We start from the raw sequence: 14,188 nt of genomic DNA, 5'->3' as shown, positions 1-14,188 counted from the left end.
TTCAGCACAAAGGAGTGGGATGGGACACAAGGTAGTGGCTTTGGGACAGGCCACAGGAACTGTGCAGATGTGTGGCCAGCCCTTGTAGAAAACCCACAGACCCCACCGTTTGGCTGCTGGCTACAGCCATCTCTCTGTTTCCACCCCACACATTGGTACGGCAAGGTGCCATTGGCTTCACTGCACCTTCCCAGCCCCTGCCAGCATCCCCAGCAGCAGCGCAGGGTTGGGGGAGTCGTGCTCCCTTGAGCAAGCACAGGTGTAGCAAGACTTCTGCTCTCAAAATGGACAGGGGATGAAAGTTGTGTACTCTCTCTTTTCCTTTTTCACTAGCACTCACTTCTCCCCCTTTTTGGGCTGGCTGTATGGGATGGAGGCAGAAATTGGCGGTGCCTTTATGACACTTCAAAATTTACCTTTACTACACCTGATTTTTAATAAAAAGCAGGCGCCTCTGTTGTTTTGTAATGGAGGCCATCGCTTTCTCTGCTTCAATCCCCGCTAAAAGCTTCAGCGAATGATCGCATTCACACAGCAGAGATTTGACAGGGCTTCCTCTCTCTGCTGCCATTTCTGTGGCTGCTGTCACCTTTTATTATAAATTCAGGAAAAGCCCCCAGTGCTCCACACGCTCTGAAATCATGCAAACAACTTTTTTTTTTAAGTTTTCAGTATTCTTTTCCTCTGCAGGCCATAAGTACAATCTCTCCCTCTTTGCCCTCCTGCCCTGTTTATTATATTGGAAGCCAGCAATTAGACTTGTCTCCTTAACCTTCTTATTTATTAATATAAGGGGTCAAATACAATAGCTCACATTTAGTGAAAAGAGTGACCTCACTTGTGCAGTCCAGGCCCCCAAACAAGAATTTATATGGTGCCACACTATAGCAAGTTGCATTTGCAATCAGGATTTCATATCCTGGGACACTTGGAGTTAGCAAAGAGAATATGAAATGAAATGCAAAAAAAGATTATGTTCTTCCTCCCTTGGATACAGAGCAAGCATCTTACGCAAGGTCATCAAATTACAAGTAAGAATGGATTTTTGGCTGTTGTGTTTCTAATTTATCTCATGCCACTCTCCTGGATGATGATACATCATGGTGCAGTGAAATATTAAATATTAAAAAGTGAGAAAAGGAAAGAGTGGAGGAGATACTTTTTCTCTTTTTATCAAACTACTGGTAATTAAGAAGGAAGCTTTACTTCAGTAAAACTACCAGAAGAGGGTTATGGTAACATGTATTGCTCAATTGTCCTCAGGTCATTACTGCATGCTATAGGTAAATGCTGAGTATAGTTGGCTGCGGAGACATGTTAGGCAGAGAGATGTTTTAAAATATATATTTTGAAATACTTGGGATTTTTTGCTTACCAGAAAACGTAAAGGTGGCAGACGGCAGATGCAATCAGCTATGGGTGTAAACATTGAAAGGGAGATCTGCTTGGTTACCTCCCTAGCCAATTTCCATTCCTCTGAATGGGCGTGAAGTTGTATTGGTTTTGCTACACCGGGATTTTTCAAAACTTTCATGAATGCATTCGTTAATGCAAATGGTTTCTCAGGCTATTGATTACAGGGGCGAGGCCTATATGTGTGTTTATGCTAAAGATAGGAGCTCAAGGGAGAAGGTTTAGTCTTCCATCTTACAAAGCCCTCATGCTGATGTTTTAATGTGGTTTGGGTGCAGTTCCTTCTGCCCTGTAAAGGTGTTTCCTTGATTCATTGATTGGCCAAGTAAGGTTTTAACACATGTACAGATGTCTATATTCTTTGCAGTTCATAGAGTATATGCAGAGTGTTTGCCGCTTACTTGAAGCATCTTATGATGTCAAAGCTAGTTAGGTAACAGCCTGCTGTAAAGAAAATTTAAAGTACTGTTGGAAAATGCCAAAATATATGTGGATTATATGTAGGTTAAGTAGAAAATCATGCTAAGATCAAGTGAGGATATGTGTCGAATTTCAGCTGGTTAAAGAAAATGAAGGGTTTTCAGAGCACAAAGAGCAAGGAAATACCTGAGGCTCAGATAGCAGCTTTGCAGAGCAGCTTCAGGTTCCCCGTTGTTGATTATCCCTTTGACAAATACGTGTTAACACACTGTCATTTATCTTATCAAAACATCAGCAGGGAGAGCTGCATCACCACCAGGGAGTTCTGCCGCTGCAGCCATCAGCCCCATTCGGACAGCTATTTTACAATCTTTACTGCTTTACCATTTTTATTCGTAATCAGCTGTTGACAACAAACGCATTAACCGATGATGTGAGTGCTTTTGCAGCAGCAGCCGCCCTCCTCTGCCGTGCTGCTTTTCTGTGAGCGCAGGCACCCCTCTGCCAGACAGGCAGAAATCTTTGCTGCAGCTGGCTGAGCCGAAGCTCGATGAATTACTGCAGCGATGTGTCAGTGGGGACGGCAGAACTGAGTCACTGTGTGCCCGCGCAGTCCCCCGCCTGTTCCCGCGCAGAGCACAGGCACCGCAGTAAGGACTTGCGCTGTCTCCTCCTGTTGAGATCAAATTAAACCTTGCATAGAGATGAGTTATGGGATTTACCAAAAAGGCAGATTTCTAGCAGGCGTACTGTGCTGTCACTGCTGCTGTCGTGTACGTGAGCAGTGGCTGGATATGGCTGCTTCTGTTCCCATAGGCTTTTGGCACTGAAGCTATTCGATCTGCTAAATGTGTTGGTGGTAGAGCCTATGCTGTGTATTAGGCGTAAGGCTTGGATGCTGCTTAAAAGCCGCTTCAAAGCCACAAGTCAGCCGAGAATTGGGTTGCTAGGATTTAATCTTACAGTAGTACAGTGGAATTAAGGGAACCTTCCCCGCCAGGTTGCATTTTTCATCTTGGAAGTGGTGAAAACTGGCACACAGACTTCTGCACCGTAGCACATCTACTTCACCCCTTGACACTGGGAGCGGGGAGCCTGTTCTGCAGTCTGCTGAAATAAATGCAACAAACTTCACACCAAGCCCTAGGTAAAGGCGTGAGTCGTACCTGGTGCTACCCGAGTTGCAGGAAGAATCTCACCCAGCCTGAATTAAAAACAAATTAAATGGAAACGCTATCATCCCTCCCCTCCCGATCCCCCGCCGAGGCATATCCAGCGCACAGCCCGTGTTCCCGAGAACAATCTGTTCTCGCCGCTCCCAAACACAAGAGGAGCACCCAGGTCTGGGCTGCTGCCAGGACTGATAGGATGCCTGGAACGTGTGAACCCCATAGGAAAACAGCTCTCCGTGGGGTTACAAGGCAACTGGCTGCCTCCCTCCTCATCTCTCCCACACACCTGATTGTTTTGCAGTGTTCACAAAGTGTATTTGTGTTCAAATGTCTCTGCACATGAAGGCTTACTGTTATTCTGCCTTACTTTTCATTCTCCCATGCAAGCTTTTACTAACTTATGATAAGGGAGCCACAAGATGGTTGCTGTTACTGTTACAAGCCCATGCATCTTAAAGGGAGAGGGAGGTTCTTTGGGTTTTTTGCCCTTTTTTTTAGTTGATCTCATTAAAATTCAACATTTAAAATTTGAGTCTGAAGCAACCACAGTAAGAACCAAAAGTGGAAAAAGTTTGCTTTTAAAGATTCATTCAAGGCTTGTATGATGAGAATGCAGGAATTATTGAAGTTCTCAGATCCTTGCATTATACCATAGTAAAAAATGAGGTAGAGGGGCTTTTTATGCTCATCTCTACTGCAAATTAGCTGACAGTGAAATTATGCTTCTCATCACTAGAATCCCAGTGAAAGTTTTAGGCATTTAAGCTTGTTTTGCATAATATTCAGTATGGTTTCCTTCCATGCCTCGACCTTCAAAGATACCATCCCTGGCTGTCCAGCTCCTCTCAGTTCCCAAAGTTGTATGAATCCCCTGACTCCAGTGGCTTCAGCTCACTCTTTCTTACCTCATTGATTTTTGAAGCTTGCCTCTCCAAGGCATTGCACTTAATAAACAAGAGGGGAAGGGAAGGGCCAAGTTAAAGGTGTGTGGTGGTAGAATAGGGAGCTTTGGGTGTTGGTTTTTTTTTTCCTGAGAAAAGGGTTCTTTGAGGGGCCAAACTGGTAATCAGAGTTTCTGAATAAAGCGTGTGATGAAGCATTCCTCAAGATTCACATGTTGCATGTGCGTGATGTTGCACTCGTTTGACTAAAACACGTCTTAAAGTTGTTTTAGTTCCAGTGTTTGAAATTCATATGAAGAGGCACTGAAAACAGTTTACAGCTCAGTCACATCTCTGATTTATATCAGACAGGAAGCATAAGGTTACTCTTGGGCACCCCTATGTTTTATTCAGTAGGCACTGTCTGACCTGTCGTTATGCTGAGGTTTGAGCGTAGACGTAGGAATTATCAGCTGCGCTGGAACAGCTTAAATTCTTTCTTGTTGTCATTTGGTGACCTTCAGTTCCACGGGCTCAGGTGGTGCCCTGCACCATCGTCTTGGACTCACCTTAGGCTGCAAATCTTGTGACACAGATGGCCTTGATCCTCTATTGACTGTGTGAGAGCAGAAATAAGACACTTTAATTTTTCATACATTAATTTTCAAGGATATATTATTTCCTAGGCCTTAACAGCACAGAATGAAATAATTAACTCTGGGCTTAATTACAATCCCTAAAACTCCTTACAATATCACATTATGTGACGGTTGTGGCTGAAGCTTGCTTTTTTTAATTTTTTTTAAAATGAAGGTTAAAGATAGAGGGCAGTAAGCGAGCTTCTCTCTTCTGCTCATGTTGCTCTTGGTGCAAGACTGCCTAGTTATTCTGGGCTCCCAAGTCAGAGCTCTAGACTGTCTTCTGGCACAGATGTGAGACTGTTTCTGATGCTAGGATATGCTTTAAAGATGCCTCAACTGTGCCAGTAGTAACGACTCCATAGAGATGGTTTGTCACTTGACAAGCAATTACCAGAAGCTGTAGTGCTTTCTGACCTTAAGTCTCTTCTATGATGGTGGGAGCGTTTGTCTGAGGGATGGTCCAGGATCTAAGACAATGCTTATACAGGTGTATCTTACCTGAACATCTGTCTCATTTCCAGCCACACAAGCAAGTGGAACACAATTGGCACAAAATGAGAGTTTGGATGCTTCATCTACTAAGGAATGGTCTTTTTCTTCTACAATCTCTCTACAAAAAACCACTTCTGCTCCTGGAACCTCAGGTAAGTCTTGAAAACATACAGTCTATTTTCCTATACAAACAGTTAAAAAGATGCAAATAATTTTGAATCTCTTCTTCATTTGTTGTGCATCATTCTGGAATGAGTGCCACCTCCTTATTCATGCAGGGTACGCTGTGTCCATGTCATCTAGCTATGAAGTTATGATGAGTGATGGGTGAACTTCAAAACATTCAGCTGGGATACTCAGTGTCATTACAGAATGATATAAATTACAAATGACAATAGCAATCTTTATATGTGCTGTATGTGGTCATTGTGTAGCATTGACTGCCAGAGGAGGTCATCAAGATAAATTCTCTGGCTGCAAAGCAAAGGAGACAAAGGAGAAAACAGCTATAATTTTTAAAATTGTTAATAAATCTGGAGGGCAAGTTAATGCATATTACCAATTAAATGACATTGTTCAAAGTACAACATGGTCACATGCAGGGTCAAAAAGATAATAATCTTTCCCAACTCCAGTCTAGTTTTATTGTTTTTCTGGGTGTGTTTTGGTGTATTTATCCACTAAGCAGCACTGTGGTGAACGTAGATGCCAGGTCATATGAGTGACCATTTATTATGCTTCTAGCTGGCTTAACTTTCCTAGATTTTGAAGAACCACTTACTCAGTTTTTCTTAAGGTCTCTTGAGCCTTCACTTCACTTAATACTTACTTTCAGCTACATGTGTGTAAATCCAATAAGGACACTGACTTTGTTTGCGTATCCCAATTATTATTAATGTTTTCATCCCCCAAAGGATACAAGACTCTTTTTACAACCTCTGAATTGTGTTTGTGGGAGATAAGCATGCGTGTGTACTGTGATTTTTCCTCATAGAGGATAGGTTTGGATATAAAAGTGGAGTAATATCATATGCTCAGTACGCACTGAAATGCTTAGAAGCATGCAAAAAGGTATTATAATAATAAACATTTAAGGGAGTTGGGATTTTTTCATTTTTAATCCAAGGCCACTGATTTAGAGAGGATTCTTTGCAATTATTTCAATGAGCCTATGCCCCATAATGCGTATATTGTGTGCTGTAGTTACTTGGCTATCCTGTTAGGTTTTGTGTCTCTTGGCAGACACGTGCATGGTATGGAAACCTTGCCATTGGTACGCTGCAATAAAGCAGTAAATTACAATGTTTTTAATTAAAGGTTCTCTCACACAGGTAAATTCTCCAGGTTAAAATGAAATTGTAATACATAGCTGGCTATGGATCACATTGTTTGTACAATTGCATTTTACATTTAAAATTTGCCCAGATAGTTTTACAACCTTCCTTGGGTCTGTTTGTGAAAGTCATCATCTTACTCAGCTCAATTTGCTGTAAAACCAATAAATCTTCTTGAGTTCAGGGACTACCCAAGATGTCAGGACTATAATTGCCTGGCTGAGAAAGAAAGGGCCCATCTATCCAGGGGGAGTCAGTCTAGGTGCTTGGCATAGCCAGTACTCTGAGTTCCCATGAAACTGCCATTTCAAAATCACTTCCTCCCGCACCAGGATTTCCACGCTTACACCTTTCCTGTCTCCTCACAGCACCAGCTCCTTGCTTCTTTCTTGCAGCTTAAATGTGCAAGAAATCCCATTACTCACCCTGATGAGTTAGGTAGCTTATCCCAAATGGGTGCACCTTCAGACCACCCTTGCTCCCTTATTCTCTGTGTACGTTAAAGACTTTAAGAAAAAATGTTTGGTTCCCTCTAAACAGATTTCTTCTCCTATGTGCAATCGCTCAGGGCCAAGCGAAGCCAGTTGTTTCATTCTGTGCTGAGACTAGAAGAAATGCTGACTCTCTCACTGCCATTAGATTATTTCTTCCCAGCTTTGAAATTTCTCTTTGAAATTTCACATTCAGGGGCTTCTATGGGGGCTGGATACCTTTTGTTCACCAGAGCAGAGGCTGGTATGCACAATGGGGCTGGCGTTGCAGCCCATAGGGGATAGCAGAGCTTGCAAGCCAAAGGCATCCAAGCCATAGCTTCTGTGTGGGAGCTCAGGGGAAGACAAATTAATGTGAAATTCATCCAAAACAGAACATTTCTATTTGGTACACTCAACCAAAATAATTCAGCTGGCTAACCTCAATGCAAAAGAATATATTTAGTTTTGAGACCATTTTCCATTTTTTTAAAAAATGCCATTTTGGTAAAAATTTCCTTTCTTGCTGCAGAAAAAGAAAAAAGCACATTTTGAAGAGAAATTTCCAATCAGCCATATCAAAAGATCAGGGTGTGGGAGGAGTGCCACGGAGAGCTGAAGAGCAACTGAAATGAGTGGGGGAGCCTAGGAAAGAACTTGGAGAAACATCAGAGAACAGTATTGCTGTATTAAAGATGACTGAAACCACCAGCCACGGAGGAGGGGCTGCGTAGTGCTCACCCAGGCTAGGGAAGGCAATAGGGACTGTTTTTAGCAAAGAGAGCAACCTGCATGCGTGCCATCGACATATACACTTCTTTAACTTCAACTTTGGCTGTCATGTATAATATACCTCCTACTCATTCTCCACCTCCACAGAGCATTGCTTGCTAATATTTAATGTTCTCCTTTTGTTTAATTAATGAAAAACTGGAGATTTAATGGATCAGTCAGAGTCTAAATACATCTGAGAAACTGCAAGTATTGTAGCTTTTTATTCTGTGACCTAAACAACAAAAAATCCATAAAGCAATATGAGCTTAAGTTCACCCAGCAGGGTGGTAAGATCAAATGATCTATTATAATAAACTGTCAGATGAATCAACCTGCTGCATCTATTGATATCTTTATTGCACTCCTCCAATTATAAATCCTACTCACTTGATTCACAGGAGGCATCTCCCTAAGAAAAATTCTTATGAGTAAGACAAGGAGGGTTTGACTCTTTCTGTACGCAAACTGTGTAGGAACTCTGGATAGTGATATTAGGTAAAAATTACCCACCGTATCTTCAGCTTCTTCACAAAGAGAGAGACACAAAAATCGAAGTGCCTGGGAGATGGAAAATATAGCAAAGCCTCAGTTAACACAATTACACATCTATAGCATAGTCAGGGCAAGGAGGGTTTTTCAAAGTTCTTAATTTTGCTTTGATTTATATTGTGGTATCCCCTCTGAGTAATCAGCCAAATTTATTCGTTTGTTTTGCCAGTGAACACAGTTTCATGTGGCTGCCCTCCAAAAACAGAAGCAGCAAACTGCAGGGTATCCAGGCTGCCTAGGTAGTGGTCATTGGAGAATAAAGTGGGGAGAGGTTAGTTATTGGTCTCTTTCTCCATCTGTCAAGCTTCTAACTAGCACTGACCTGACTCAGGCAGGTATTTTCAAATCAAACCACTGTCATGTGCCAAATTTTTTATCCTTGTCCTCCTTATTGCACAACGAGGACTCGGCACAGTCAGTGTTGCACACCTCACTTTTCATGATGAATCTGGAAATCTTCCCAGATTATTTATGCAGAGCATCTGCCCCCTAACTCGCTGCACCAAAGGATGTGGTAAGCTCTGAACAGGCGGCTAGAACAACTATGGTAACTATGTCAGCAAGCGAAATGCTGCCTTTCCTTCTGTCCTCCTCTTTCTGTAGAACAGCAGCGTGTGACTCTGCCACCAAAAAGGGCACTGCATGGTTATTTAGAAAATGCAAACTGAAAGTACCTGCTGAACAACTCCGATAAGCACAGCTTGCTTTGCGTGGCAGGGCTGAGCAATCTTTGAACAGAGGGTGAGCTGGCACCTTGCTTGCATACTGGAGATGGGGGGAGAGAGAGAAGGGCACGAGATTTTTCCTATTTAATTTTTCATGCTCTAGCAGAATCTGGGTGAGATATCTTTGGGAAAGATGCTTGTAGTTTTATTGTGTGTAGATGTGTGCAGTTTGTAAAAAAATAACAAAGGCTTAGGAGGCTCCTACAATCCTTGAAGGAAGGGCAGGGGGCTGCTGTCATGTTTCCTACCTGGGATCATTTCTGCTGTCTGTGTTTATTGAAGTGGCGAGGTCTGGCCGAACAGCAGTGTGGGTTTTGGTTGTGCCTGTGGGTACCGACCTGCAGGTCGCCTGGCCCTTCCTGTTCACAGAGCCTAATGTCACCTGCATACAGCTTTGACAAACCTTAAGTATTTGGGGTGAACTTGGATATCAGTCTCAGGCTTGACATGCTTTTTCTGTTTATTTATTTGCTCTAATTTGAGCCAAGATGGTTCACTTTTTTTGCAGGAGTGAAGTTAAGGGAAAATGTATAATGATGTTATAATCTTGGGGGGGTTCTTAGGAAAGCTCAAATTTCCTCAGGCTTGGGAGACAAAGCTTGAAGTTTCATAGAGAAGTGACCTATTTGCAAGATTTGACAAGGTCTTCTACCTTTCTCCAAGAATATGCACACACAGGGTTTTACCATTTGCTTGTTCAACCATTGCTGTGTGATCACATGGTATTTTTTCCATGGGATCCCACTCCTTATAGGCTGAAGGAAAGGCAGTATTTGGGTAACAAGCAATCATATAATATTTGGATGTTTCCTTAATGCCAGGTGTATGTCCTGCTGCGTTCTGTACTGTGTGTTGCCAAACCTCCTTTGACAGGCGAGTTATTAACTTCCTGAAAGCTTTTCCTTGGCTCTTGTCGTTAATGTTGCCCAAACATGCTATAAACATTGCCTAATGAATCATCACAGAGATCCTCTCTGAGCAAGGTGACACTGCTTTTTGCAGATGGATTGATGAGATGATAAAAAGCTTAGGAAAAAAGTCTCCTCTGGATCTTAGGAAGCCAGGATGACGTAACTATATACCTTCAGAGTACTTAGCATTACTAATATTTAGTATGTTCAAGAAGAGCTCTTACTGATGACTTTTAAGTACTTGGCTTTTCAACCTGAACATGCTTTTCATGCATGTTTGTGATTAAAATGCAGTTAAAGTTCTGTCACCTATATCATTAGCAAAAGTGGTTATTTGCACCCCAGTGGCTCAAGTGATCCATCTTTTTAATTGGGTGTAGAGAGGAGGAAAAACAAGAGCAGCCATTCTGGTTTTCAAAGAGTACATTCACAGCAATAGAATAATGTGCTTCACCCGTGTTACAGCTCCGGTGGTAGGAGCTGTCTTTGTGCAGAGCATCAGTCCACAGCACAGAAAGTGCAGCGAGGGCGTAAGAGTGGATTTGTACTCCCTGGGGACCACGGTCGGAGGAGGAGGAGTGCTGTAACCCCGGGCACTCAGGGGAGAGGCTCCATGCCTGCCTGGAGTTACGGCTGCCTTCACGCCACTCCCTCTGCAGTCTCCCAGCCTGGCACAGCTGGGACATGGAGGACGTGCTGGTGCGTCACGTCCTCCCAGGGAGCTCTTGGGACAGGGTCAGATGCACCATGTTCCCCACAGATGCTGTGGCAGCAGTGAACCCTGAAGAGACCCAGCGAGGGGGCTTTTATGGTGCCCTCCAGCCTAGAGAAAGATGACCAAATGCTGTGATTTATACCTCAAAATAATGAGCAACTGCTGAGGATATAGTGCCTGAGGGATTTTTTTCCATGGTAGCTCCAGTAATCCAGTGTGAGAGGCCTCACCAGACGGGCAGAGTGCTAGTCACTCGCCCCTGGCAAGAGACAGTCTGTCTTGTACAAACAGATAAATGTTTTACTGCCAGTTCACACAGGTGGATATTCTCAAAGACACAGATGAGTTAGGTGCCCGTCTCCCTTTGACTTTAGAGTGATCGCAGAAGAGATTTAATGCAACGTAATAAAAATCACTGTGGGAGTGATGGTTGTCTGTGGCTAGCTTCCAAATGTGAAGTATTCACAGACACCTTAATTTCCAAGCATGCTACAGTCTAGACACACAAAAGCAGCAGCATACTAACAAAAAGCTAATAAAAAATTAGTGTTCTGCACCAAAAACTTGTGAAGTGGCCGGGGAAAGCTGACAGTAGTGGGCCAGTAAGCATTGTTCACAGCGCTCTACAAGGTCCATTTCTTCTTCATTACCAATGCCTCTTACTCCTGCTGCTCTGCAGTCTGCTAGCCAAAAGCACCAAGATAATTAATGAAGATTGATTTTTAAAGGGTTTTGTGACACTTGAAGACATGTCTCAATTAGGCATTTGAGGTTCTTTTATTAAAACACTTATTTGTCAGTTAAATGCCAGCTATTAACTCCCAGGCACTTATTTGGTTTTGGCAGGAGGAATCTTTTAGGAATATATCAATTAATTCAGGATTTTCTTCTCTTAAGCAGAATAACAACCCAGCGTAGGCTGTGCTTTGGATTCTGCTCCCATCTATAAGGGATGTCTGCAGACATCCACAGCTCAGACTTTCTGGGCTTGGGAATGGTGTCAGCGTGTCAGTTCTGGGTCAGCATTTCTTTTGGGATTACTGAGCGTGTTGCTAGAGTCTGCCGGTTTGTATGATGTGAAGACTCTGGACATCTAACCTTAAAACAGTTACTAACAAACCTGTTCCTTATGTTTTATTCCAGGCCCTCATGTGAGCTCGCTGACAGAATCAACAAGTAAGAGCTTTGTGCACACTGGCGAAAAGGGCGGGAGGGGGGCAGCCTGAGGAAAGGAAACGTTCAGGAACAAGGAGGCTCTGGAGGAAGAAAGAACCTGAAGCGTAGTACAGAGAAGCAGAGGAGTGATGTTCAACTTGTACCAATGAGTAACTTTGCTGTGATTTCGGCTGAATGCCATGTTGGACTAGCAGATATGAAAAGAAAACAGGGTGGGAGCACAAAAAAAAAGTCAGGCCTGGGTATTGCATGATGCAATGGGAAATTGATATAAATAGATTGTTTACCAAGGAGCTTGTTCTTGTCAGTAGCTCTCATTCCTCGTCCCGTGGTTAGAAGCAGCAGGTCCCAGCGTAAGGCAAGAGTTTCCTGTGCTAGTGAACCTGTATTGTCCTATTTTCCTTTCTCTGGGCTTATCAGGAAACAGTCTCTTCTGTACTGGTCCCTGCAGTTCTCGCTGCTGCTGCCAGCAAAAGTTTGTCTGTCCTGTTACCATGATGGGTGTATTACTCCAGTTGTTATTCTGGTCCCGGATCGTTCCATAGCTGGAAAATATCTTTCAGATTCACTTTCCAGATCCAGAGAAAGTAGACATGATGGGATGGCTTGTGAGATGTTGTGGTTTAACCTCAGTCGGCAACTGAGCACCACGCAGCTGCTCACTCACTCCCCCCCCCCCCAAGTTAAAGATTTTAATTCCGTAATTAATTTTATTCATTCAGTACTCCTTCTTTTTAGCTACTGTATTTCTCATTGATGGTCTCAAGTAGTTAAAATGGTAACCTATGGATTTGTCTTTCCTGCATTACTCACATCTTGGTTATTTAACAGAGAACTAGGAAAATAACCAGTGAATTTGAATCCTCAGTTTTTCTCCTGAGGAGATGCTGCGCAAATGCAGGGATACACATTCATATTTTTCAGTGTAATTTGTTTCTCTTGACATTTTCAGTCAGTATCCAGGATAACTCATTGCTGTGATAATTGCCCGCTTGCCCTGTATATCATGCAGTTTATCAGGTAAGGTAGTGAAAAGGGCAGTAGTATTTCCCTGGGAAATCTAAAGCAATCACATGGAATTACGAATTCATAAGAATTATTTCAGCCACTTGATGATGGCTCACAGTTTCCATCCTTACATTATCACCCCTCAGCAGAGAGGCACCACGGAGAGAGAACTTCTGCTTTAAAGAAACACAGTGATTTTTCAGAGATAAGAGTCTCAGATAGTGATTGTTTCCTACACTATAGCATCAGAATGTCTCAGCTGTGGCCGTATTGTTTAGGCACCACACAAGCACATAGTAAGTGATCCTTTTTCCCCAGGAGGTTTTGGTCTCTGGCCAGACAAATGAAAGGGGCTGGGGGGAAGGAAAAAAAAAAGGAAAGGAAACAGAGAAGCTAAACAATCTGCCCAAAATTCACACAGCTACACAACAGCAGAACAAAAATGAAAACACAGCTCTCTCAAATCTTTCCCTTTGGGCTACCAGTCAATCCACATAAATTTTTAAGCAGGACCATGTGGCTCCTAGTTACCTGGAAAATCCAGTGTATTGGTATATCCAGCAAACCTGTGGGGAATCTGGCCCCTGGCTGTTGCCTGCTTTCCTGCATCAGGAGACAACGTACTCTTACATATCTGAACAGACCAGTATGTTGTGAGCATGGGAATACAGGCAAAAGGAGAATAGCGGAGAAAAAATAATCACCAAAACATTTATCAATAGTGGGCCTGAGTTCTTAAAATCAGTGCAGCAAGGAACCCCTACAGGGTTGGAACAAACAAACTTGTTTGTTACTCTAATTCAGTACACTAGAATTACATGTACTGCCTATACAAAAAAAAAAAAAATCCATCTGTAAAAAAGATGGACGTGTCATTCAGAGACTTAACAGAACAAAATTATATTCTAGCCCTCAGAATGGCCCTGGTAAATTGGTTTTAATGACCCAGCTAATTTTTTAGTTTCTAGTAGTTTCTACCCATCAAGTTGAGCCCTCTTCTGTGCAACCCTACAGGTGTATGGGGTACGAATGGGTACATAAGCAATGGATCAGAGCCTGCAACAGAGCCTCAGTGACTGCTGCCGTGTTCTCACTACTTATATACAGAGCTATACTCTCTACTAGGCCCCCTGCTTAACAGACCACCTTCCCAGGCACCTTTGTTTGAGAGCCGTTTCTGATATTTAAATGAGCAATGGAAATGCTCGGCCTTGCATTACAACTTCGATGGTAGGCATCTAGCTATCCATTTGTCCAGCTGATCAGCTTCTTCAGTGGCAGTAAGCACACATCTACTCAAGCCTCCATCCAATAGGGAATACAATCTTTTGTGCTGTATAATGTAACTAGGGAAGCACGGATGTTTGCTTTTTCTTTTTTTCTCTCTCGAAGTTCAGTGATTGTTTTTCCACCGACTGTATGCAACAAGGTAATAAATATCTTGGGTTGTTGATACCTGACTCAAATTCAGATAAGCACCTGAAGGTAGAAATGCATTCCTTTAAAC

The 14,188-nt window shown here is 42.8% G+C and overlaps 1 protein-coding gene across 3 annotated transcripts in view; it reads left to right on the top strand.

Annotated features, from left to right (window-relative positions):
* EMCN (endomucin) overlaps positions 1–14,188 on the top strand; it is a 55,999-nt gene that overhangs the window by 22,744 nt on the left and 19,067 nt on the right. For all 3 annotated transcript variants that reach the window (XM_076336806.1, XM_076336808.1, XM_076336807.1), the window contains exons 5-6: positions 5,049–5,171; positions 11,641–11,673. In XM_076336806.1, coding sequence (XP_076192921.1) covers positions 5,049–5,171; positions 11,641–11,673 — 156 coding nt within the window. The remainder of the gene's footprint in view (positions 1–5,048; positions 5,172–11,640; positions 11,674–14,188) is intronic.

The sequence above is a fragment of the Aptenodytes patagonicus genome, chromosome 4 (genome assembly GCF_965638725.1).
Source record: "Aptenodytes patagonicus chromosome 4, bAptPat1.pri.cur, whole genome shotgun sequence".
NCBI classification, from domain to species: Eukaryota; Metazoa; Chordata; class Aves; order Sphenisciformes; family Spheniscidae; genus Aptenodytes; species Aptenodytes patagonicus.
Note: the sequence above shows the minus strand (reverse complement) of the source record. Positions and strands in the feature narration are given on the sequence as shown.